The sequence below is a fragment of the Mesitornis unicolor genome, unplaced genomic scaffold (genome assembly GCF_000695765.1).
Source record: "Mesitornis unicolor isolate BGI_N332 unplaced genomic scaffold, ASM69576v1 scaffold11214, whole genome shotgun sequence".
NCBI lineage: Eukaryota > Metazoa > Chordata > Aves > Mesitornithiformes > Mesitornithidae > Mesitornis > Mesitornis unicolor.
The window spans coordinates 97,902-120,171 of NW_010182086.1; the positions used below are offsets into that span (position 1 = coordinate 97,902).

The following is a 22,270-nucleotide window of genomic DNA, read 5'->3' on the forward strand; positions in this document are numbered from 1 at the left end:
GCAGTTGCAAATCAGGATCCAGTGCCTAGTAAGGAATGGCATATGGCTGTTCTGTGGTCCTCGATCTGTATGAGATAAGCTAGAACACAGTGGGCACTTGAGCACTAGAGCAAACGCGATGCTATTCCTTTTATTTGCTTGAATGGAATTTGGGTATGTAGACCTTGGTATATTTGCAGCTCATGACTTAAATAAAATATAATTGAAACTTAGTCCAAGGCAGACTTCATAGTTCATTGAGATAATTCTGGTGTAAGGAGTTGGAGACAACTAAATCCAGGTACTTCCTTTACAAGGATATTTTAATTATAATTTATTTCTCAAAATGCTTTTATTTTTAAATGTTGGGGGTTTTTTGCTTTATGAGGAATTGTACGCTGAAGCTAATAGTCATTTTGCTCTGGTTTGTCTGTAATGCTCAGTCCTGATACACACTTGTACAGTGGAAAAGCAGCTGTGCTAGCATTATTTTTATTTCTGGAGGTCAGCTTGGGGGAACCGAAATATGTTCTGCAGACTTTGGTTGTTGTTTTTTTTTTGCTACCCTGCTTACACCGGAAACTTTGAATAGGTATATTTGTCAGCTTTTACAGTAAATTTCTTCTTTCCCTTCCCCCAAACCTGGAGCCAGAAACTGCTATCCTTCCCCACCCTAATTCTGCAGGGAGGCTCTTTGAAATCGGTGTGATGACTTGGGGATAAGATACTACCCAAGTGGTACAGTTCTGCCTCTCAGACAGTCTTTAGCAGAGCTTATATTTGCTTTGGCAGAGTTGATGTTTTCACGCAGCATAAACAACAGCAGCAATGTCTGACTCCAAAGAGCTTTTCAGTGAAGTACAAATAAATAATTTCCAAATGTAAATACATCTCTCTTAAGACCAAGAAAGCACCTCTGTGATGGTCTTTTATTTCAGATCTCCTCTCTAGTATTCAGCTGCTTTTCAGAGTTCTCATTAGAGCTCATACCACAGCACTTTAAAAATCTGCCTATCGTTCTCACTTAGATAAATTAATATCAATTACATTCAAAATGCAAAAAGTATTAAAAGCAATTGTGGATGCTTGTATGCAGAATTAAAGTTACCTTAATTTTCTTTAACTGCATTTCCAAAGCCACAGGATTCATGAAAATGCACATAACCCAGTTTGAAGTCCCACAAAGAATGTCTAGAGAAAGCAAGGGTAGATCAGGCAAAGGCTGAAAAACCAATTTTTCTTTAGCTACTATTATAAAGCAGTGTATTTTACCACTATGCATAAAGGTAACAAACACAACGGTTCAGCGCATAAATGTATTGCTGCTTGGAACCAAAATGTTTATAATGGCTAATGAAGATTTCATGATTAAATGGTATGTAGTGAGTCAGCAAGAGTTAATGGTGGAGCAAAGTTGAAAGAAGTATTTTATGGTTTTGAAACGAATTAAAGCAGCAATGTTTATTCTGTTAAATATTTTTGAGGTTGACTTATGATGCCTGTATTTAAACTCTGTTTATCTCTGTGCAGAAAGGTGTAACAAACATCTCAGGATGCATATAGTTGCATATAACTGGGAGAGATGATCGGAAGTAAAACAATCTTGTTCTGTGACGTAAATTTGAATAAATGCTTCCTGCGTGGAATAAGATTTTAAGTTAAAGATTTGAGCTGGATGTCCAGCTGTACTTCATAAAACCAAAGGCCAGTTGCGATCTTTAGAAATGGAAACTTATCATTTAACATATTTACAAATCAAGGTGCAGTGAAAAGGGGCAAGGAACCACTGCTGCTATCAGTGGCTTTTCAAATATCAGGCCTCTCTGAGCTTTGATATCTTCTGTTTCTTCCTGCTATCAATTGCCTCCAAATACTTCATGTAAAATATGTGTTGATAATATCGGCTTATGAACAACTGTGCTTCCTCTACTTTCACTAGTTGCAAGGCTTTGTGATCGGCCTTTTTTAACTGCCCATAAGCTTTACTTTTCAAAATGGACCCCAGTTTATGGGTATAAGCTCTGAGATGTGTTGTCAATATCTACCCATAAAGCTGTGTCACGTCTCAGTTCAAGTTATAAACCAGGTTATAAACCTCCTGGCCAGACTATAGAGCAAAGCTTTGTTTGAAATGGAAATGTGTCTTTGGTCAGGATGGCGCTGAAATATACCTGCCTGTTCTCAAAAGCTATGAGGTATGCATGTCAAACTAGTGATGACTTAAATGGCTTTCCAAATGAGGGAAATCTGGGTCGCATTTATAGTTTACATCTATGTACAGAATAGAATGTATTTCTCTTGAATATCTAATCCTTTTTTCAGAAATTATGTCATAGGCTAGATATGTACTAACCAATCAGTATATACACCTGTTGGATAGTCTCGCTTTGATTTGTCCTTCAGGTGACTGTAAATCGCTGTACTGCAAATCAGTGGCACTGTAGCAACATAAAGCAGATACACGCAAGTGAAGTCAGTAGCAATAAAATAAACATGCTGTTTTTGTCAGAAGCCTGAAGAAAACAGAATTTCAGGCTCAGGGATTAAGGACAAAAAAAATAGAACATCACAATTAACACATGGAAAGCTCATTGAAGGCAGCAGGATGAAAGGTTTAGTCTAGAGATTGTTTGTGGAAAACTAGCATTTATTCGTTGCCTCTCTCTGGTTTTGGTCCCTCTCCTTTTTCTTTTGACATTTTTGAAAGAAGAAAATGTTTGAGTCCAGCCTCCTGCCACGTTGACTAGTACAGCCCACAGACCAGAAGGTTGCCGTATGGATTTTGGCTATGTGCAAATGGCCAGAAAGGAAAATAAATGTCACCTGCTTTTTTTTTCTTTTCAATTTTTTTTTTTTTTTTACTTCTCCACAGCTTCTGCTCCAGAACAGCAGCCACAGCCTCGCCCCTATCAAGGCGTCCGTGTCAAAGAGCCAGTGAAGGAGCTATTGAAAAGGAAACGGGGAAATATTCATAATGCCAGTGCAACGGCAGCTACAACGGTAGGAGAAAAAACAAATACAAGTGGAAAATCCTTCCTCGGTAGCTAAATGATTGACCAGTCTTGGCACCAGCTGGCAATACTTTGGCAATGAAAGAAATCTTTGCATCTCTAAAGCATTTTGAAGGCAAATGGAGATACTATTAAATATATCTTTACTGCCTTTAGGGTGCTGAGCACCTTCAATCACCATTGACTTAATGGAAGTGTATAAGTGCTTTGCACTTGGCAGGATCGAACTCCTAGGAACAGAAAATGGCTTGGAAGTTAAGTAGCCTGTTTGAGAGCACAAAAAGAGATCCCTTGAGCTGCAGAGACATGTGGAGTTTAGCCAGGCCTATGAACAGAGCTACGTGTACTGGCTGCCAGGTTCAGTTCTCCTGGCCCTTTTGTAAAGGCAGGTGGGAACATTCAGGCACTGACATTGAAGTAGCAGCTGATAATCAGCTGGTAATAGCTACCTCTGTCCCTCAATGCCTCTCAGAGGGGACTGAATTTAGTGATTATGGTCTTAATCCCTGGCTATTTTTCTTCTCTCTTCTAGGTTGTTTTACCCCATCAGTCACTTCCTTCGTATTCACCAATGGGTAATGTTTCCCTGACTTTCTAAGTGTTTGTCAGCCCTGCTGCAGGGAAGGCTGTGCTGAACTGGGCTTTAACCCTCTTCTGTTTTTTAGGCCAGCCTTGCATTGATACGGATATTGCTACCTCTGCATTGCCTGTCACAGATGAAGGAGCACTCTGTTCTGGCTGGATCTCCCAGCCCTCTCCCACATCCTTACAGCCTTTGACTCAGTGGACTACTTACCCTGACTATGTGTCCCATGAAGCAGTCAGCTGCCCATACACAGCAGATATGTATGTTCAGCCTATGTGTCCCAGTTACACACTGGTTGGACCTTCATCTGTTCTGACCTACACTTCTCAACCGCTGATCACCAATTTTGCAGTAAGTCAAAAATACCTAGGTATTAATGACAGCAAATTCCTCACCTTCCAGCAAGAGCCACAGGGCGTGACAGATGTAATTAGAATAATTAATTTAATTACTATAATGTTGTGTGTCTTTGCATTCATGTCACACATTTGTTCTAGCACTGGCTCTGTCTGCACTAATATGGTTTGAGCAGGACAAAATTTGTGGCTACACTGTTAGCCGGCATACTTCACTGCCATTTTCCCATCTCTCTGCACTCCTCCAGACTTTCCATGTTAATAACATATACACTTTGCCATTGTCCTGGGAAATGAGTCATCTTTCATCAGGTCAGTAGCAGGATTGCTATTGCCCTGAGTTTGTTCAAGTCTATGAACAGTTATTTACTCTAGGAGAATGCTGTTTGCAGCTCAGAGATAGTAATGGGGAATGTTACCTTTTACTGTTGTCATCACTTCCAACTTGAGGAGCTGTTCTTCAGCTTGGATTTGGAAATACCTGAGGAAGTAGAATTAAAGTAGTTCACTGAGTGGGTGCATATCATAGTCAGTAAGTGCTGATGTATGTATAAGTGCTTAGGACACAGTCCCTCCAGAGAGCTGAGCAGTATCCAGGAAATTCTTCACTATTTTGTTCTAAACTTTTTGGGGGGAGAAAAAATTAAAAAAAAAAGTAAATGGGATTCCAGGAAACACATCCATCAGGTAAAGCAGGAAAAATAACTTGGCAACCAATTTCTCAAAAATTGCTATTTGAAGTTTGAAGAGCAAGGACAAAATAGGACATAAACATCAGAATATTTGGTTCAGGCTGGACAAAATATGTTTGGCTGACCCAAGATGATTTGTTCTTACTTAGAGGAGAAGGGCAGAGAATTCTGTTTCAACTGAACTCAAGCAGCTTATTTTGCTTTTAACATTTCAGTTCAGCTGCCTGAACTGACTCCCCAAATCAGCAAAGGCCCTTGTCCACATCCTGTGGCCTTCACTGGTGAGGAAGGGCTATCGTTTCAAGTGTGGCTCTGTCTTGGCTGACAGGGCTGGTCAGGATGCACTGTCACAGAGGCCAGAATAAGCTGCCTTCGGTCTTGTGGCAGCAAAGTTGTACCCATGCGTTCAACTTGCAAGAGAGACCCGTCAAAGAGGGCAGTTTTCAGGACAGGCTGTAACTGTCTCGTGGGCTTGCAGTGAGGGTGGGAGTGGGAACAGAAAGCTAGAGGGAACTTGAGTTAGCGTGAGCTACTGCCAGCAAGCACCTGGGACACCCACAGCCACCGCTCTCATGGGAGCCGATGTGGGAAAACTGACACTCAGTGTAGGCCTTTACCCAGAGAGACAGGAAATGGGATGTTAAAAGTGAGACTTGTTTTGTGTCCTCCCTTCACCCCACCTAGCCAATTGTTTTATTTTGTTTTATTTCTCTTCTATTTTAACAGCCTCGAAGCACCCCACCTGCCGTAGTGCCTCAGCTGGAGGTGACGGATCAGCAGCCACCTCTCACATACTTTCCATGGGCACAGCCCCTCTCTGCACTGCCAGCCTCCACTTTGCAGTACCAGCCAGCTGCTTCCACGCTTCCCGGGCCACAGTTTGTGCCCTTGCCGATCTCCATTCCTGAACCAGCCCCCCAGGAGCTGGAGGATGCCAGACGTGTCATCGGCACACTGCCTATTGAGAAGCTGCTTCTAGAAGATGAAGACAATGATACGTATGTTTTAAACCATGCTCTCTCTGTTGAAGGGCTTTAAGTTGCACATCTGAGGCCTGATCCTCACCTACTCAATACTCCACCTGGCACCACAGTGAGTTTTGAGTAGAGAGGAAAAGCAGGCTGGGGGGTGGGAGCTTTACTTGAGATTTTGGTGTCTATCTCTAGCACACCATGACTTATGCGTTGTGTGAAACTTGCTTTGTCCTGGGGCCCAGCACAAGATTTCTCTGCTGTTGCAGTTCCTGCTACCTCTCCCAGGCAGGCTTTTGATACTGCACAGTTCCTGTGGTCAGCGACAGCACAGGGTGACTTTAATTCTCAGACACACTCAGGGTCTCAATTTGACATACTGTAGTGTAGCCATGGCCAAGTGTAGCATTTGGTGAGGGGACGCCTGCCTTTAGACATTGGCAAGACCTAGTTCAATAGGACTGCTTTCCAGAGCTCAGCGTATATGCTTTGCGTTTGTGTCTTTGTCCTGTCCACGGAAGAACCTCTGCCTGACCTAGGCCACTAGAAAACATTCTAAGGGTCTAAAGTGACATTTTTCTTTCCTAAATTGAACTGCTCCTTTGGAAAGTAGGAAGATGTAAAGTGTAGCTTTGTTCTGCTGGTGCATGTAGGTTGCATTAGTCTGAAGACAGAAATTCAATACAGCTGAACTCAATGCCAGTGCAGTCAGACGTCCTTATTTAGAAAGCAACACAAACTACCCTAGACAAAATGTTTGAATTTGCACAAAGGCGTAATTTGAAGGTCTCGCCTTGTCTGCTATTAGAAGAGAGCCATATAGGTGTGGGACAGTGGTTTGGAGTCATGGTCTTTCAGATGCAGGATTTTTTTGGACTCACAAATATTCACCTTTGAGATGGGGGGCTGATCTGTGGCTGGCTGGTAATGCTTTATGTTCTACCAATGGACAGATCCTGGTCCCACTGAAGTCACCGGGAGTTTTGCCTGAGTCAGGATTGCAAGACATGGCCCTATATCGGGAGATCATTGAGAATACAGGGTCTTACAAAATCTGGACGTCAGTCTAACAAGGAATCTGTGGTGTTATTATTAGCCTGCAATACTTTTTTTGTTCTGTAGCATTTGAGTGTGAACTCGGTGATGTTGTGCTGAGCCAAAGAATCTTAGTGACCTCTCTTGTGCCTTACTGCTATGAAAAGTTTCTCTGTGCTGTAGTCTCCCATACCCACAGGTGCACACATTTTCTTTATAGCTTTCTGATTTTCTTCCCTGAAGAATGAGTAGCTTTATTTTTTCCTCTGATGCAACTGTAAATATTATTGTTGATGCTCGGGAGTGCCATGCCACAGGCAAACGTATTTGTAGGAGATATATCCCCTTCTAACTCTGTTTATTGTTTTCTCAATAAACAAGGTACTCTTAGCTGGTCAATACAATTTCTCTGGGTTTTTCTGCTTTCTAAAGCCCAGGATCCTTAGGTGATTATATTATTTGCTTGACTAACTGCAAAATAATTTATTGCACTGTTTATTACCGGGTGTCCAGCAATCCAGTTGCCACCCAGGCAGTATTTCAAGTGACCTTACAGTTTATGCCTGAGTGAGGTTTGCAAGCTCAGGTTGAAAGTCTTAAGGACTTTCAAAGCATATTTTGTTATTTAATATTGACAAATCTGGAAGACATAAGCATGTAAGTGATCACAAAGTTGTTTGAAAATAGCAGTAGTTCAGGTGCATTGAAATTAGAGGCTTACATTTGCAGAAAAACCCAGTAAAGAAATTAAGTAGAAGGAGCTTAGTTCACCACTGCTTACTCCAGTTTTATAAGTACAAGGCCATTCAATAGGTAAAACTGAGGTAATGCAGTTGTGAACCAAGCTTGTGGTTGCTAAGATTGCTTTTAAATTTCTTTCACTCCAATGTATGTAAATTGTGTGTGTGAATATAAACCAACAATGAACTATTTCAGAATTTCTTTCTGGGTTGTTCTGGTTAGAAAAAGAGAAAATCTTTTTCAATAAAGATCTACAGTAACTTTCATATGCCTAGAGTGTTTTATTTCCTATCAAAAAGGGTAACCCAGCATTGGTTTAGCAATCAATTAGTTTAGTAGTGTATGTACAGGGTAGAACCACAGGTCAGCTGTGAGACTTTCTGCTAGTTTTGCACATTAAAGCAGACTAAGGAGGAACTCCATGATTCAAGTATGGCCTGAAGGCACTGTTTTCTCAAGCAGTCCTTACTCACAGAAGCACTCCTGCAGTTCAGATGTTAGTTCAATCACTACTATCCTCTATTAGCATATTGGCATTGGGCATGAGAGAAACTAGACACTCCTGTATGGCTAGGGGATCTACAGCCACAGCTAATGCTGAGCTGGACTGAAGATCAGATTAGCCATAAAGTTGTATTTCTGCTTCCTGAAATCGCAAGGTGTGGCTCTGGGATACAAAATTACCCGAGGAGAGAAATGACTGCTTACCACCTTCTGAGTTAAAGTGTCAAATGTTGCTGTCTGGAGTGAAACAAACCCAGGGGCTGGTACAACTGCCTGTAGGATGGTCTCCTCCTGTGCAAAGGGGAATTGCAAAGATACCTGTACATGCCCAGCACCCTTGAAAATAGGACCTGGGGAAATGGAAGTGGCGAGTAGCCCTGTGTAATTCTCTCCAGTTCCAGCCACAGAGCCAGGTAAACAAAGCGAAGCAGTGAAGTGTTTTCCCCATTGCTAAGAGCCATGTCAACAGCAAGCCCATAACTGCTATGAGCTGTGACAACACTTTGTCTCATGCACAAGGACTTGGACCCTCTCACCAGTAGTTTTAGTAAAGAAATAGAACTTAACAGACTGTTTACAAATACACTATTTAGAAGAGGCTGTTTGCTACCCCAGATGGTGAGATGCCACCAGTGCACATGAGGCCATATTGCCCCAACAAGTGACACACACATACGATATGGTATGCTGGACCCTCAGCACTAGGTTTTGTGGAGGACTTGGATACCTCCCAGCATAAGGGCAAATCTCAACTGAAAAAAGGTGCTGAAGTAGAAAGGAGACAGCATGTCAAAGCTCAGCAGTGTTGAGGGCTCTTGAAACCTGCAGTTAGTCCTGAGGTATGAAGCCCTTTCCATGGGAGTGGGTGCCTCCAAGGTCAAGCGCTTTGAGGCTTATGGTGTGGTTTTGTGGAGCACTGGGTATAAAACCCCCAAAGTGGCTATGCTACCGTGTAAAACTCTTTGCACCCAGGGTGGTTTGTGGCCAAGCAGTGATCAGTGTCTTTATTTACTGTCTTAGAATTCTACATATTTATGCAGCTAAAGGTATGAGGGCGTATACATTGGCAGCTGCAGAGCGCATGAAATTGCTGCGAAGACTTGATGCCAAGGAGCACAGAGGAAAGGTAATATGGATCACTCTGCTGCAAGCAGTGGTGTCTGGGATGGGCATGGGCTTTGAATGACTGAGAGAAACTGCCACCCTGAAAAATCCAGCTCTGTCTCTCTGTTACTGCCAAAGAAGCCTTTGGCACTGATATGCCTTGCTTAGGTGCCTCTGGCAGGATCCTAAAATTAGGTGGGATGGGAATGAGCTTGTTCTCTTTTCAGCCCATGGTCCTCAGTGATCTAAGACAGCACTGGTCCAGGATAACGTATACACATACATTGGCAGTAGTCTCTGGGACTGAAGGTTTCATGAACAACAGATTTACGCTAGGAGTGCTGCACCTGATATAAAAAGTGTTTTAAAAATGCTGGACTGGGGTCATAATCTAAATTAGGGCTGAAAAACACTAGAAGTTCAGAAGGAGCTGGACAATACCCCCAACTTGTGATGCCATGGGTCCTAATATTTGGGAATCAAAATCTGCCTGTGAACTGTCTTCGGTTTATGCACCATACTCCCTGGGATTCTAGGTACCATTCAGCCCACACTGCCTTTCCCCATGCCTTGTTTTATGATAGCATCTGCTTCTAGACTTACATTTTATCTGCTGTGCTGTTATTTTCAGACCCCTCTACTGGTGGCTGTCACTGCCAGGCAGCCAGCTATTGTCTATGATTTGATCCAGACAGGAGCAGATGTCAATGCTGTAGACAACAAAGGGCAGTCAGCTTTACATCTTGCTGCAACATATGGGTATGCCCAAGTTCTTCAGGTAGGAAAAGCTTTTATGGTTTTAATTGCTAGCAATATGAACCTACAATAAAGTCTCGATATTGATATCTCTAAGTAACTGTCTTGGAAGGCAAGATACCAGTAAGCAATGAAGACTGACCAAAGTCTCCTTTTCCATCATGTTATGAATCCACTTCCCAGGTTATTTCTGTTTTAGGACTATCCTGGTATCTAACATCAGCTTCCTGTTACAGAGGAAATGGCTTTAGAGTATCTGTGAGGGGAAAATAAATTCTTTCTGCAGATCATAGCTCTGCATCTGCTGATTGCAGACCAGGCAAAGTGGGCTTGCTCTGGCTTGAGGTCTCAGAGTTTTAAAGATACCTGCATTGGAGGAGGTTCTCCAGAGGCCACAGGCAGCTGTGGGGTTTGAGAAGAGGGAGCAATAATACGAGTGTGAAACCTCCTCCCTGATGTTATTGTTATCCAGATGGGAGCAACGAATTGTGTCCAGACTCAAGCCAGCTGAAGATAGAGCAGATGTGACCTTGCAGACGGAGCCAGCACAGGCACAGCCTTCAAAATAAGACACATTCTTCAGATTTTATGCAAAGCCAAGATCCATCAAGAAGATTTTCCAGGGCATGAGAGAAACTAGACAGTCCTGTATGGCCAGAATCTACTAGAGCTTTCATGACTGATATGGCCAGATCTCACTTCCCTAGTGCTTCACAGATCTTTTCGTAGTCCGGGTCTACATCTAAGTTGTGTGCAAGCCAGACTCCAACAACCCCGAAGAGCAAATAAGCACATTAGAAAAGGCGCCGTGGGAATTTTTGGAAGGGATTACAGAGCAGAGATAAGCATACTGGAATGTGTCTCTTAAATGCTTAGCTATTGGCCATAAAATAGAATTAACAAAGCATGCCTTCCTTGATTCATGTCAGGACTGAGGAAAGGCAGCTTCAAGGCAGAGTTTCATTGCAGCAGCATGGCTGCTGCTGGGTTTACCTGAGGTCAGGGCACAGGGTGCTCTGAGGATGAGGGATGTGCCAGTGGAAGTGCCAGGGGGTACGTGGCATGCTGGCAGTCCATCTCCAGTGTTTGTTAGCTCTGCCTGCTCATGCCCTGGATTAAGTCACAAGCAGGCAGTTAATGTGTAACATTACGGGTTCCTTGGAAAACAGGTGTATTATTCAGTGGGGGAAAGTGTTTTACATTCAGATGATTCCAACAAAGCCTCCCAGAGTGCCCTGTGGTGGTGTGCATTTTGTTTTGAGTTGTTTGGTTTTTGGTTTGGGTTTGTTTTGGGTTTTTTTGCCTTGACATAAAAAGGGAAAATGCACAGATGCCTGCTTCTTGGTGCAGTAAAGCCATAAAATGCTTTATGGTTTGTTTGTTTATTTTAATTCTTTTTTTCTAACAGATTAAACATCTAATCTCTAATCATCAGGCATCTCAGGACTACTTATCAATATTTGATCTGGTATATATTATATTGCTGTTATGAAAAAAGAGCACAAACCCTAACCGTTCTGCATAATCTTTCAGCAGAAGGATCCTGTCCCGTGCCTTGTCTAACTTGACAAAGTTCTGGATGAGTCACTGCACTGCAAAAATTCTCAGCTAAGATGCTGTAATGTGAACAGCTTGCTTTATTCGATCAAGAGCAAAAGATGCATTATCTGTAATAATATAGACAAGGAGCTACTTGGCTGCATCACTTCAAATCTATAATTTTCTTAAGTTAAAAAGTTTCAAAATTTTTACGCTCTGCTAAATCCAAGCAATGCTCATCTCCAGACCACTATTTCATGCCATTTATAGTCTCTGCATCCTCATTGCTGAAGCCAATGCAATAAGGTGTGGTTTTAACCTGTCACGCTGTTGTCCGTGTGCATGTTAAAAAGAAAAAGTAAATAAATCTGGTCTGAGAATTTCCAGTGTGAGCAAACTTTTAGGTCATAAAGTTTGGCTGTACATGTCAAAGAGAGATTTTCATGTATCCTTGCCAAGAACAAGTCAGAATAAATTTGAATTGGTGTTATTGGTGCCTTTGTTTAATCCAGGGTGAAAGCAAGGAGTCTAGCACTCTCGAGCTGGAGGAAGTGACTTAATTTTACTGTTCTGAACTGAGAATCTCATGGGATACCATACTTAGGTGGGGTTTAGGAAACTAGGGAGCATGATCCTCTTGTGTAACACTGAAAGTCCATGTTAGGAAATAGATTCATAGCACTGAAATCTAGTGTCAAATAAGGGCTTAGTTTGTAGTTAAATTATAATTATCTGATTGTTTTTTTGGGGGGGTGGGAAGGTTATTCTGGTTTGTTTGGGTTTTTTAAATATTTTGTTAGTTTTGACTGATTTTTAGCTTGGACAATATTCTTCTGAACTAAAATTTTCTATTTCTCTGTTGCTTTTAGGTTATACTGTCACAAGGTTTCCCTCTTGACCTAGAAATGAAGGATTTTGAAGGTAAAACAAATATTTTATAGTGGTATTTTTAAAAATTAAATACTATATTGGCTGTTTCATTGACTGATTCTCATTGGTATTTGATGGTGTGCTAGGAGGCCAGAGTGGCCTCAGAAACTGCCTGGGGGAGAGTCCTTGTTGTGTGCTGAAATGCCACAGAATTCAATAGTGCTGATGATGCAATGGGGACTGAATGCACAATTGGAACTGAGCACACACTGGAGTGCCCCATAAAGTGTCTATACAGCCAATATGGTCCCTTTGAAACCAGAAAAAGGCTTGTGCCTTCACAACACATGGGCAGAGGTGCATGTGCTCTCCCTGTCAGCACTCACTTCCTTTCCTTACCTCAGCATCTTAGTTGGGACTGCTGTTATCTTCCTCCCATACTTTCTGTAGGCCATACCCCACTCCACTGTGCTGTTCTGGCACACAATGCCCTGCTCCGGGAGCAGGGTTGCCAAACATTGACGGAGGAGCAGCAGAAAGATCTTCAGCACCAGAGCGAAGACCTGGAGTCCTGTATTCACCTCCTGGTGCAGACAGGAGCCTCCATCTACAGTCGGGTAAGGGATCAGCTGGGCTATCTGTGCGCTGTTTGTTTGCATGGGAACTTTCCCTTGCCCTGACACTTGTGCTCTGCTCAAACTATGGTACTGGAGAATGAATGAACTGCTGACAAAGGACCAAGCCTGTTCCCCTTTCAAGTGACTGGTTGCAGAGTTAGTTGCTGCCTTTTGGAGTTACTTTCTTGTAGCCTGAAGCAAACACTGGGCAGTGAGAGGGCCACTGAGGAGAAGGAGGTGCTCCACGTTAGCTGCAGAGCTGGCCTGGACTTTTCCCCGATGGGTTTATATAATGCCTTCAGGTTGTTCTGCAGAACTTTTCTTACTTTGTTTGGTTTTTTCTTTCTATTTTTAAATAGGATGTGAAAAGCAACAAGACAGTTCTTCATTATACAGTCCAGGATGGGAACATCTCCCTCCTCAGATACTTCTTGGAGCTGAATGCTTTCAAGTCCAAGGACTTTGTCAACAACAAGGTGAGTCAGGCCATGCAGGGACAGGGCTTGTGTGCACATCCACAGGCAGAGGAGATGGCCGAGAGCTGTGCTGCGATGGGAGGCTGCGTGCAGGCAGAGGCGTTGGATCTGTGGGGTCCTGCAAAGCCAGTTATTTTCTTTCCACACAAGAAAAGAAAGAGCAACAGCTTGTGAATCTGAACTTTTTTTTAAGTCTGAAACTGCATTTTCCACTCAATGGATACTACACCTGGAAAGCAGTCCCTGATTTAAACACTGAGTTGTGTCATGAAACAGAGGCCCCTCTCCCAGCAGGCAGAAGCCGACAGAACGAGAGCACAAGATAACCAGGGAAGAGGAAGGATGTGGGAAGCGGTTACTTGAGGAGGAACATGAACTTTATTACGTTAGGCTGAAGATTGAGAAAATAGATCTGCAATGATGCAATGGTTTGCTGTTGGCAGCAACGTAATACTGAAACACAGCAGTTTAAGGCAGCCATGTATCAAGTAATATCTCCTGACAAACATGCCATCCATAGGAATGATGAAGCTCCTAGTTCAGTTAAGGGAGATGGTGACTCTTTCTGCCCTACGTGTAATTTACAAGTCTTCTGTCTCTGTGCCTGGGCACAACCTGGTTATTGTGATGGCTGCCTGCAAGTTTGAGCCTGGAGAATCAAAATATTCCCAGGGCCTACCAACCCCTAACAGCTGCAAGGAGCAGTAACAGAAGACAGACATGTGCTACAGGGAGTGAACCAGACATGGCCAGGCAGGGGAAGCACAGGGAAACCAGCTTTTTGAAATGAAGCAGTGTCCTTGCAGAGCACACAGGAGCCAAGGCACTGTGACAAGTAGACCACCTCTGGCTCTGGGGGCTTGAGGCTCTGCTTTTGGCACTCTGTGCAGCCCTGCTTGCTGAGCTGAGGTTTTGTTAACATTGCTTCCTCAGGGCAGGGTTTCTGGAGGCACAGCCATTCCTAGGTTGTATAAAGCAAACTAGAAACCTTCCCAGTGCTGCTGTTGTGTCACCCATCCCCTTGCTGCCCCACACTTCACCTCTGAGCAGATACCAAGTGGTGACACTATCTTGCAGATGCATCAGCTTCACCTATCCTCCTAAGAAAAAATCCTGGCATTCCTGTGCCTTAGCCGAGACATCATTCTGCACCATCAGCCAGAGCTTTGGCTCTTGACCAGCTGCCCCATCTCTGCATGACTAAGTGGATGATTCTGGGGGCTTCTGCAGAAGGATGCCCTTGAGCAGGAAAGGTCAGAGGGAGGGGAGGACAAGGCCAGGGCTCCTTGTTTTGAAAGGGTCAGTGCATTAGCTTTTAATTTCAACAGTTTCAGTCCCTTAGCCTTGCCTGTACTCCCTGAAGCATCCAAATGAATTTAATGTTTTCTATCAACTCAGTTGCTCACTTGGGAAGTGGATCTTGGGCAGCTTCACCTCTTTTATTTCTTCCCCTACAGATTTCTGTTGGACTGGAGGAAACATGTTTTTCTTTGTGTATGTGGGTAATAACATTGAGTTTCTGTCTTTTTGTAGAGTGAAGAACTTTATGCTGCCTTTTCACTACATTCTTTCTGTATCTTTTAAGACCCATTAGGCAGGTGCTAGCTTGTCTGTGGGAGTCTGCTGTTGTCTCTTGATCAATCCTGTGAGAGCTTCCTATTGTGATAGGATCACTTGGAGTCTTTGGTCTTGTTGGTGAGCTGCCTGGGACAATGAGAAATATGATGGAAGGTTGTTGGGTACCCATCCTGGCTTTTTAGCTCTTCCAAGTATGGAGAAAACAAGAAAGCAGGAGTGCTGGAGTCTGTGTTTTGGCTTCCCTGGCCTGCTCACTGCTTGCTGTGGTTGTCTAATTCCAAATCCACTTCCTTGTGGATTTCACAGTCAGAAAAGCATTGAGGTCTTTGAGGTACTTTTCACCTGAAGGATTCCTAGAGCCCGCATATTGGTGTTCTGAACAATCGTCTCACATAAGCCCTATTGAAGTCAATGGGAGGCTTCAAGATCAGGCATTGTCACGTTGCCTTGTTTTCTTAGCCCCATGCCTGGATTTGGAAGCTGTCAAGTGCTCCTGCCACAGAGATGCAGCAAACAAATGCAGGTGTTTCCAGTTTAACGAGAAGTCCTATAAAGAGCTTGTAACTATCCCCTGACTCCATGGGATGATAAAATTGACAAGGATCTGCTTGTTCAGGGCTTGTAAAAAAAAAAAAGAACAGCTGCTAAGATTTGGTTATTTTGTTTTGTGCTTCAATGTTCCTTATGTCTCAGTGGTAAATAGGGCCTGAAAATCATATGTATTCTTTTTAACATTTGGAATAGTAATACATGTTGCAATTTGTGTCCAAGCATCCCAAGTTCATGATAAATGTATGATCGTTTCTGAGAGAAAAAATACACAGCTGTCTAAATGAGACATCTTGCAGACTAAAAATACCTTGGCTTATGCATTTGCTTATTAGGTTTTTCTCATTTAAAACCGTTACTAGTCATACCTGACTAGGCAGGGGCACAGATTTCTACACGGTCTGGTGATACCAGAGCTTTTCTGCAGCAAATTGCAGCATGCTCCGTCCTGCGCCCCCCCGTGGCCTCACAACAAATTTTGTCTGTCGTTTCTGCGCAAATCCTGTTACTGAAATAGCTAGAGTCAATGTATTGTTAAGTAGATCCTTGATCTCAAGACTCTGCTTAATGACAGAGCAATGAAAATAAAGCCAGGAGCTACCTTCAGCACTCTTGGAAGGAACCGGGAGGTCTGGAGCCTGCCATGATTTATTTTTCCTGCTGCAGAGCCAAGCCACCTGCCGCCTTGTTTGGTCCGTGGTACACAAATTCACTGAGAAATCTGGCATCGGGATGGCTTGGTACTTTTCAAAGCATCTCTTTTTAATGTCATGAATTTGGTAACCTGAGAGGGCTTGTACAATCAAAGATGTGTGGAACCCACGAGATCAGTCTGAGCGTCATGTATAACCTATACACTGTTGGGTCTGGCTTTCAGTTGTGTCAAGGTCTCTTATTTTTCCTCTCCTCCTCTTCTTCTTTTTCTTCCACTGCATTAGGCACATGGCAACACAGCTTTGCATATGGCAGCTGCATTGCCTCATGACAAGAACCAGAAAGAAATTGTCCAGTTGCTCCTTGACCACGGTGCAGACCCGAGCATCCGAAACTTAGACAATGATCAGCCAATCCATATGGCTCCGTCTGGAAAAGCTGGAGATCAGGTACATGATCTGCATTGCTGCTGCTTCCTAACACGTCTGTGCACACCACAGCTGCCTGTCCTTACCAGGGGAATAGTGAGGACAAGTTATATGACATGCGTCTGACATTGCAGTGGTATAGGCTTGAGGGTTCCCCGCACAATGAATCCACAATCGAGGAGCACAAAGTAGGTGTTAGCTGGTACTCCAAACACATCTGGGGAGGTATCAACACGTAGTTCTTTCATAATTGCAGCAAATCTCAAGGGCTGATCAGGTCTCATGCCTACAGGTATGGAAAGGCTCCTGGAGCTCTTTGTAGTCTCTGATATGTTTATATGTGTATTTAGTTGCACATATACATGTGTATAAGTGTGTTTAAGTATGTATTGCCCATCTGCATGCACAGTTTCAGATGATACATTATGAATGTCTCCATTTTTTGGCAGGTTAGGCATTTGCTGAAGAAAGGGAAAGTTGCATCTACGTTCATTTCCTGTCACCAAAATGCCAGATCCTAGGTTGTCTGCAATTTCTGGAATGGCTTCAACTTCAGCTTGCTGATTGCACAAGGCCTCTTAGAAAAACCGTGAGAATGATTAATCAACACATCTCTGCTCCTAGAGTCTTCAAACCAGGGTGAGATGACAGCGTTTCTCAGGCTGTGGACCATGAATAGCATGTAAGGTATCAGACCATGAGCTTTCAAATGGTTGAAAACTTTATTTTGCTAACAAAGAATACTAATAAATCTCAATAGTTGCTTGCAAGCAAGGAGGCAAGCAAAGCAAATTGCTGTTACAGAAAAAAACAAGTGTTTGAAGTACAGCCAACCTCTGATTTGGTGGCAACCGAAACCGATGGTGTTGACAGAACATAAGATTTGACTATAAAAGGCTGAAAAATACTGCTTTAAGATGTGCTTGAACTGTGTCTCTAGTTAAATCCTGTACAGAGGTGCTGGTTGAAATGCTGAAGCCTTTGTGATGTGCAATTACCTCCGTTGTTCCTGCTATGCAGGAACCTGAGGGGGAAGGAAAAGACTGGATGGAAGAAGTCAAGTCAGCCTAAGGAGTCAGTCACCCATGGCTGTATTTCACCTAAGTGAACGGACATCTGAACTCAAGAGCTCCAGCTGAGGGGTCCTGCAAGCTGCAACTACTCCACTTCTTAGCACTTCGTGGAAAAAAGCTGAAGCAGCTGCCCGTTGCCACAGTCTCTCACCCCACCCCAAGAGAAGAAAGCAGATGCTTATAAGAGCAAGTACATGGGGCAGGGTCTCAGCAGTGCAGGTCTGTGTGGCTCCTGAGTGTTTCCCAGTGAAAGGATTCCTCCTTGGGCCATCTGATGCAATCCACGTCTCCAGCTCTGATGGCAAAGACTAGCTCTGGAAGCACCCCAGAGTGAGGAGCTGAACTTTCACCTGAGCTAATGCCTGTGTAGGAGACAGAGGCCTCCTTTGTGTCTTCAACAGCTTTTAGGCATGGACAGGGTAGAAAACTTTTGAGCTGTGCGAGACTGTACACAGCAGGGTCAGAGTGCAATGTGGTAAGTGCTCTCCTATTCCCATTCTTATCTAAGAGGGCGTTTTAATAGATTCTTGTTATACTTTCTGTGAAATGATTTGTGAATTGCTGTGCAATCAACTGGCAACAGTGTCTCTGCTGGGTCAATTCCACTGAAGGTGGGTGCCTGAAGAGAGTGAAAGCCATGTTTTGACAACCCTTTCACAGAGGGTGCCTCATCTTCAGTACACATCCTGAATTTTACTTTGTTGATTTCTCACTGTTGCACAGGTTATTTTTTCTAACAGAACTGAACAGTAAGATGAAGGGCAGGTGACTTAAATCACTGCAGTAACTTCCTTGATCATCCACTGACTAACTCGATGGGATGGGGTTTTCTAAAGCACTTGTCAGTCTCACAGACCTGGACTGTTTAAACAACTGTTTAGCAGACTTGAACAAAAGCTCTTAAGAAATGCAGAGGTTTTCTCAACTTTCTCAGCCTTCCTCTCTGCTGTTTTGCTATTGCTTCTCACTACATCATATCTGCAAACCTGCCAACATCCGCTGACAAAAAAGCTGACGTATTTGCATGTGTTTGCATAAATTTGCATGCATCTGGGCATAGGCCAGCAAAAGCATGTGCTTTCTTACTTTGAAGGGATGTTATAACAAGCCTTGAATTGAGTGATAACTGCATTGGTGAGTTAGTACTGTGTGGCAGACAAAATGGTCAATAAAATACCTGTTTCTTGAACTTTCTAGTAATAAAAACTCTAAAACTGTGACCACCGTGTGATGCACTAGGAAAAATGTAAAAAGCTTTTTGCTATCTAGAAATGTCTACGAGATGACAGAAGTCCTTCTACAGCAAGTGAAGAGAAAATACATGAGCTGTTTTCTAGAGTGGCTTATCTCTTTATTACTCCATCTGCCTTCTGTTGCCATCAGTGACTTGTAGTCTGTAAACATCATCATCTCCAGAATAATCAGGGAAAATTCCAGTCTGGGGAAGGATGGATGTGGCTTCATTCAAAGCATTACCCTGGCAGCCTGTGTTACTTGGAGCTGATAGATCAGATTTGCAGCAGGAAGATCCCACGACTGACCCAGGAAGGATTCATTCTCTCCACAGGCACATCTGTGTTCAGAATCCCAAAGCTCATACATCAGAGGCCTGCTCTGAAGCCAGTGACAATCAACAAGCCATTCATATTGTCTTTGGACTGGATCCACGAGACAGTTGGAGGCTGCCGCTTTCCATTCATGTAAAGCACCTTTCCCTTTCCTTGTCAAGCCAGTCAGATCCTGGCCTGTGTATGAAGAAAATCTCTTTTAAATCTCAAAGGTGGCCTGAGTGTTAAGTCTTCTGTGCTGGGGAGAATTTCATTGATTTGAGCAGTACTGCAGTTCACAGTTAACGCCTCAAATTTTATGACTCACTCAGGGGAAATGTACATTTTATAACCTTAGCAGTACTGGCAGTGTGTGATACCCCTTTATTTGCACAGTTTATCTCTTCCTACCTGTGGCTTTGGATAAGTTGCTAATAACAAAGGCTTGTTATCACCAAACAAATGTTCTGTACCATAGAAAAGTTGCCAGTCGGTTGGCAAGGAAAAGTTTTTGATCAAATATTCTGTGCAACTGGTAGAGAACCTGAAAATAAGAACCTTTTATTTTCTCCATAACTGTGGATGCTCCTGGAATTATTCATGGCTTTTGTAAGAACAGGGTGATTCTCACTTTTGTGTAAGCACTGTGCCCTTGTGGCCAAGAAGGCCAATGGCATCCTGGGGTGTATCAGGAGGGGGGTGGTTGTAGGTCGAGAGAGGTTCTCCTCCCCCTCTACTCTGCCCTGGTGAGACCGCATCTGGAATATTGTGTCCAGTTCTGGGCCCCTCAGTTCAAGAAGGACAGGAACTGCTGGAGAGAGTCCAGCGTAGGGCTACAAAGATGATCAAGGGAGTGGAGCATCTCCCTTATGAGGAGCGGCTGAGGGAGCTGGGTCTCTTTAGTTTGCAGAAGAGGAGACTGAGGGGAGACCTCATTCATGTTTATAAATATTTAAAGGGTGAGTGTCACGAGGATGGAGCCAGGCTCTTCTCGGTGACAAACAATGATAGGACAAGGGGTAACGGACACAAACTGGAACACAGGAGGTTCCACTTCAATTTGAGAAGAAACTTCTTCTCAGTGAGGGTGACAGAGCACTGGCCCAGGCTGCCCAGAGAGGTTGTGGAGTCTCCTTCTCTGCAGACATTCAAAACCCGCCTGGACGCCTTCCTGTGTAACCTCATCTGGGTGTTCCTGCTCCGGCAGGGGGATTGGACTGGATGAGCTTTGGAGGTCCCTTCCAATCCCTGACGGTCTGGGATTCTGTGATTCTGTAAATACGTAGTTATACAGGCACCCAGACCTTCACCTGGCAGGGACTGATGAAATGCCAGTGTTTCAGTAGTGCTGTGCCAGCTCTGTTCTGTTGAAGATATGACCAAGCTACTTTCTTTTAACCTCCCTCTTTGCTGGGGGGTGAGTGGGGGAGGGGGGGGAGAATGGGGTGGAGGGAGGAATAAAAGGAGGAAAGAATATGTTCCTCATAGCCAAAAAATGCACAATCAACCTTTGAATAGTTTTCCTCTGTTGGGTTTTTTTTTCTTTGCTTGTGTCAACAAGGTATCAGTGTGTCAACAGTCAGCAAGCTTTTACTTGCTCTGCATATGTCACCTGGAGCTATTGACATGGAATTAGGGTACGATGTCTAAAACAAGTTTGTAGTCCCTGGCTTGGGGGATTGCAAAACAACTGGTGAAAGAACAGCAGGGAAATAGGAAGAGACTGCAAGGGATGAAGGATAGCTCTACTTACTTAATGGCAGCTGTTAGAGTCCAGAGACTCCAGCAGAGCAGCTGATAATTTCAGAGCAGCTGGTCTCACACACAGCATGAGGCCAGTAGCTGTTAAGTATCTTCCGTTTTAAAGAACACACTGCATACTCCCTCGTCAAGACCTCAGCCACTTGTGAGCCCTGCAAGTGTGGAAGCTCAGTGGTGAGACCATACCAGCCCTTCAAGAGACAGCTTACCTCACAGCAGGGGTGTTTTTTCTCGCCTGGGTCAGGCAACATCCAAGGAACAGGATTAAGAATGGGATGCAGTGCTCATGGGCACAATGCTATCACTAAGAGGTCATGCCTAAGCTGCAGCCATAGGTTCAATGGTGGGCACAACCTGTCCACTGCACACCACAGTCTTTGCACAGAGCAGTCCTCTTTGGAGATGTAGTGTAACCACTGATAGCTGTGCTGATCTATGCCACAATATACTGATAAATGTGCAACCTGTCCATAATGCATTAGGGTTTTTTTCATATATGTTGGATTTAATATGGAGAGATGCTGCTTTCTTTCCAGTCTGGATGCTCAGCTGAGAAACTGGTGGCTTGGCAGACTGCCACACCAAGTGCTATTAAAAGGAGGTGAGACACAGTCTTAGAAAGGTCTGGGTTTATGCAAGAAACAGAGAATCCTCTGGTATGATAACTTTCCCATTATCTATTTTAAAAAAATCATTTAGCTCCTATTAAGTTGATTATGCTGAAAGGTGGAGAAAACCCGGTATCAACAAACTAAACTACACAAAGGGCTGCTGAACAACATCAGCCTCTTGCTGAAACTCTGCCTTCACAGGGAAGCTGTTACTGAGCAGCAGCCAAAGAATTTTGGCACTGGATTCAACCTCTGTGCAGGCCTGAGGGGCCTATCTGGCACACGACCCACAGGCTAAGCCCTGAGCTTGCATGGAAAACAGTGGTTTCCCTTTTCTGCAAGAATCACTAGACAATATCGTCACGGCAGCCTGAACAGAAGCAGTGGCTAAGAAACTCTGGATTCATCTCAGAGTGGGTGCTGCATAGCTTTCTCTCTGGATCGTGTGCTGGGTGCTGAGACACATGGAGACTTTGTTCACTGGAAAGGGTAAGTGAGACCTTTCATATTGCTGAGTAATTGCTCCTTGTGTAGGTTGCTAAGATTCTCTCTTCCTCACGTTTGTGAGAACAGGGTCAGGATCTTGTATCATTCACAGAAAAGCACTACAATTTAGCACATGAGGAATGAACAGGCTTCAGAATGTGTACCAAATTATTTATTAGTATCAAAAAGAGCTGGCTAATGACATGTGTTTGGTAAGGCAGCTTAGGATTTCTGTAAAAAACAACAGCTAAAACAAACAAGAAAAAAACCAAAACCAAACCACCACCACCACAAGAACAACAAAATGCTCCTGACTGTACAGGACAGGAGGACTAATGTAGTGACA

General features: G+C 43.6%; 2 protein-coding genes across 2 annotated transcripts; both read left to right on the forward strand.

The window, feature by feature from the left end:
- Positions 1-2,853: 2,853 nt before the first annotated feature.
- Positions 2,854-5,662, forward strand: POU2AF1 (POU class 2 associating factor 1; the record flags this gene model as incomplete). The annotated part of the gene is made up of 4 exons (XM_010183655.1): positions 2,854-2,979; positions 3,523-3,565; positions 3,656-3,927; positions 5,351-5,662. Coding segments are annotated over 4 exons (753 nt in total), but the record flags the coding sequence as incomplete, so codon positions are not given.
- Positions 5,663-8,730: 3,068 nt separating this feature from the next.
- Positions 8,731-16,967, forward strand: NFKBID (nuclear factor of kappa light polypeptide gene enhancer in B-cells inhibitor, delta). Its single transcript, XM_010183659.1, is given in 8 exon segments — positions 8,731-8,847; positions 8,849-9,001; positions 9,611-9,757; positions 12,144-12,195; positions 12,595-12,761; positions 13,121-13,237; positions 16,303-16,467; positions 16,896-16,967. Coding segments are annotated over 8 exon segments (990 nt in total).
- Positions 16,968-22,270: the final 5,303 nt, after the last annotated feature.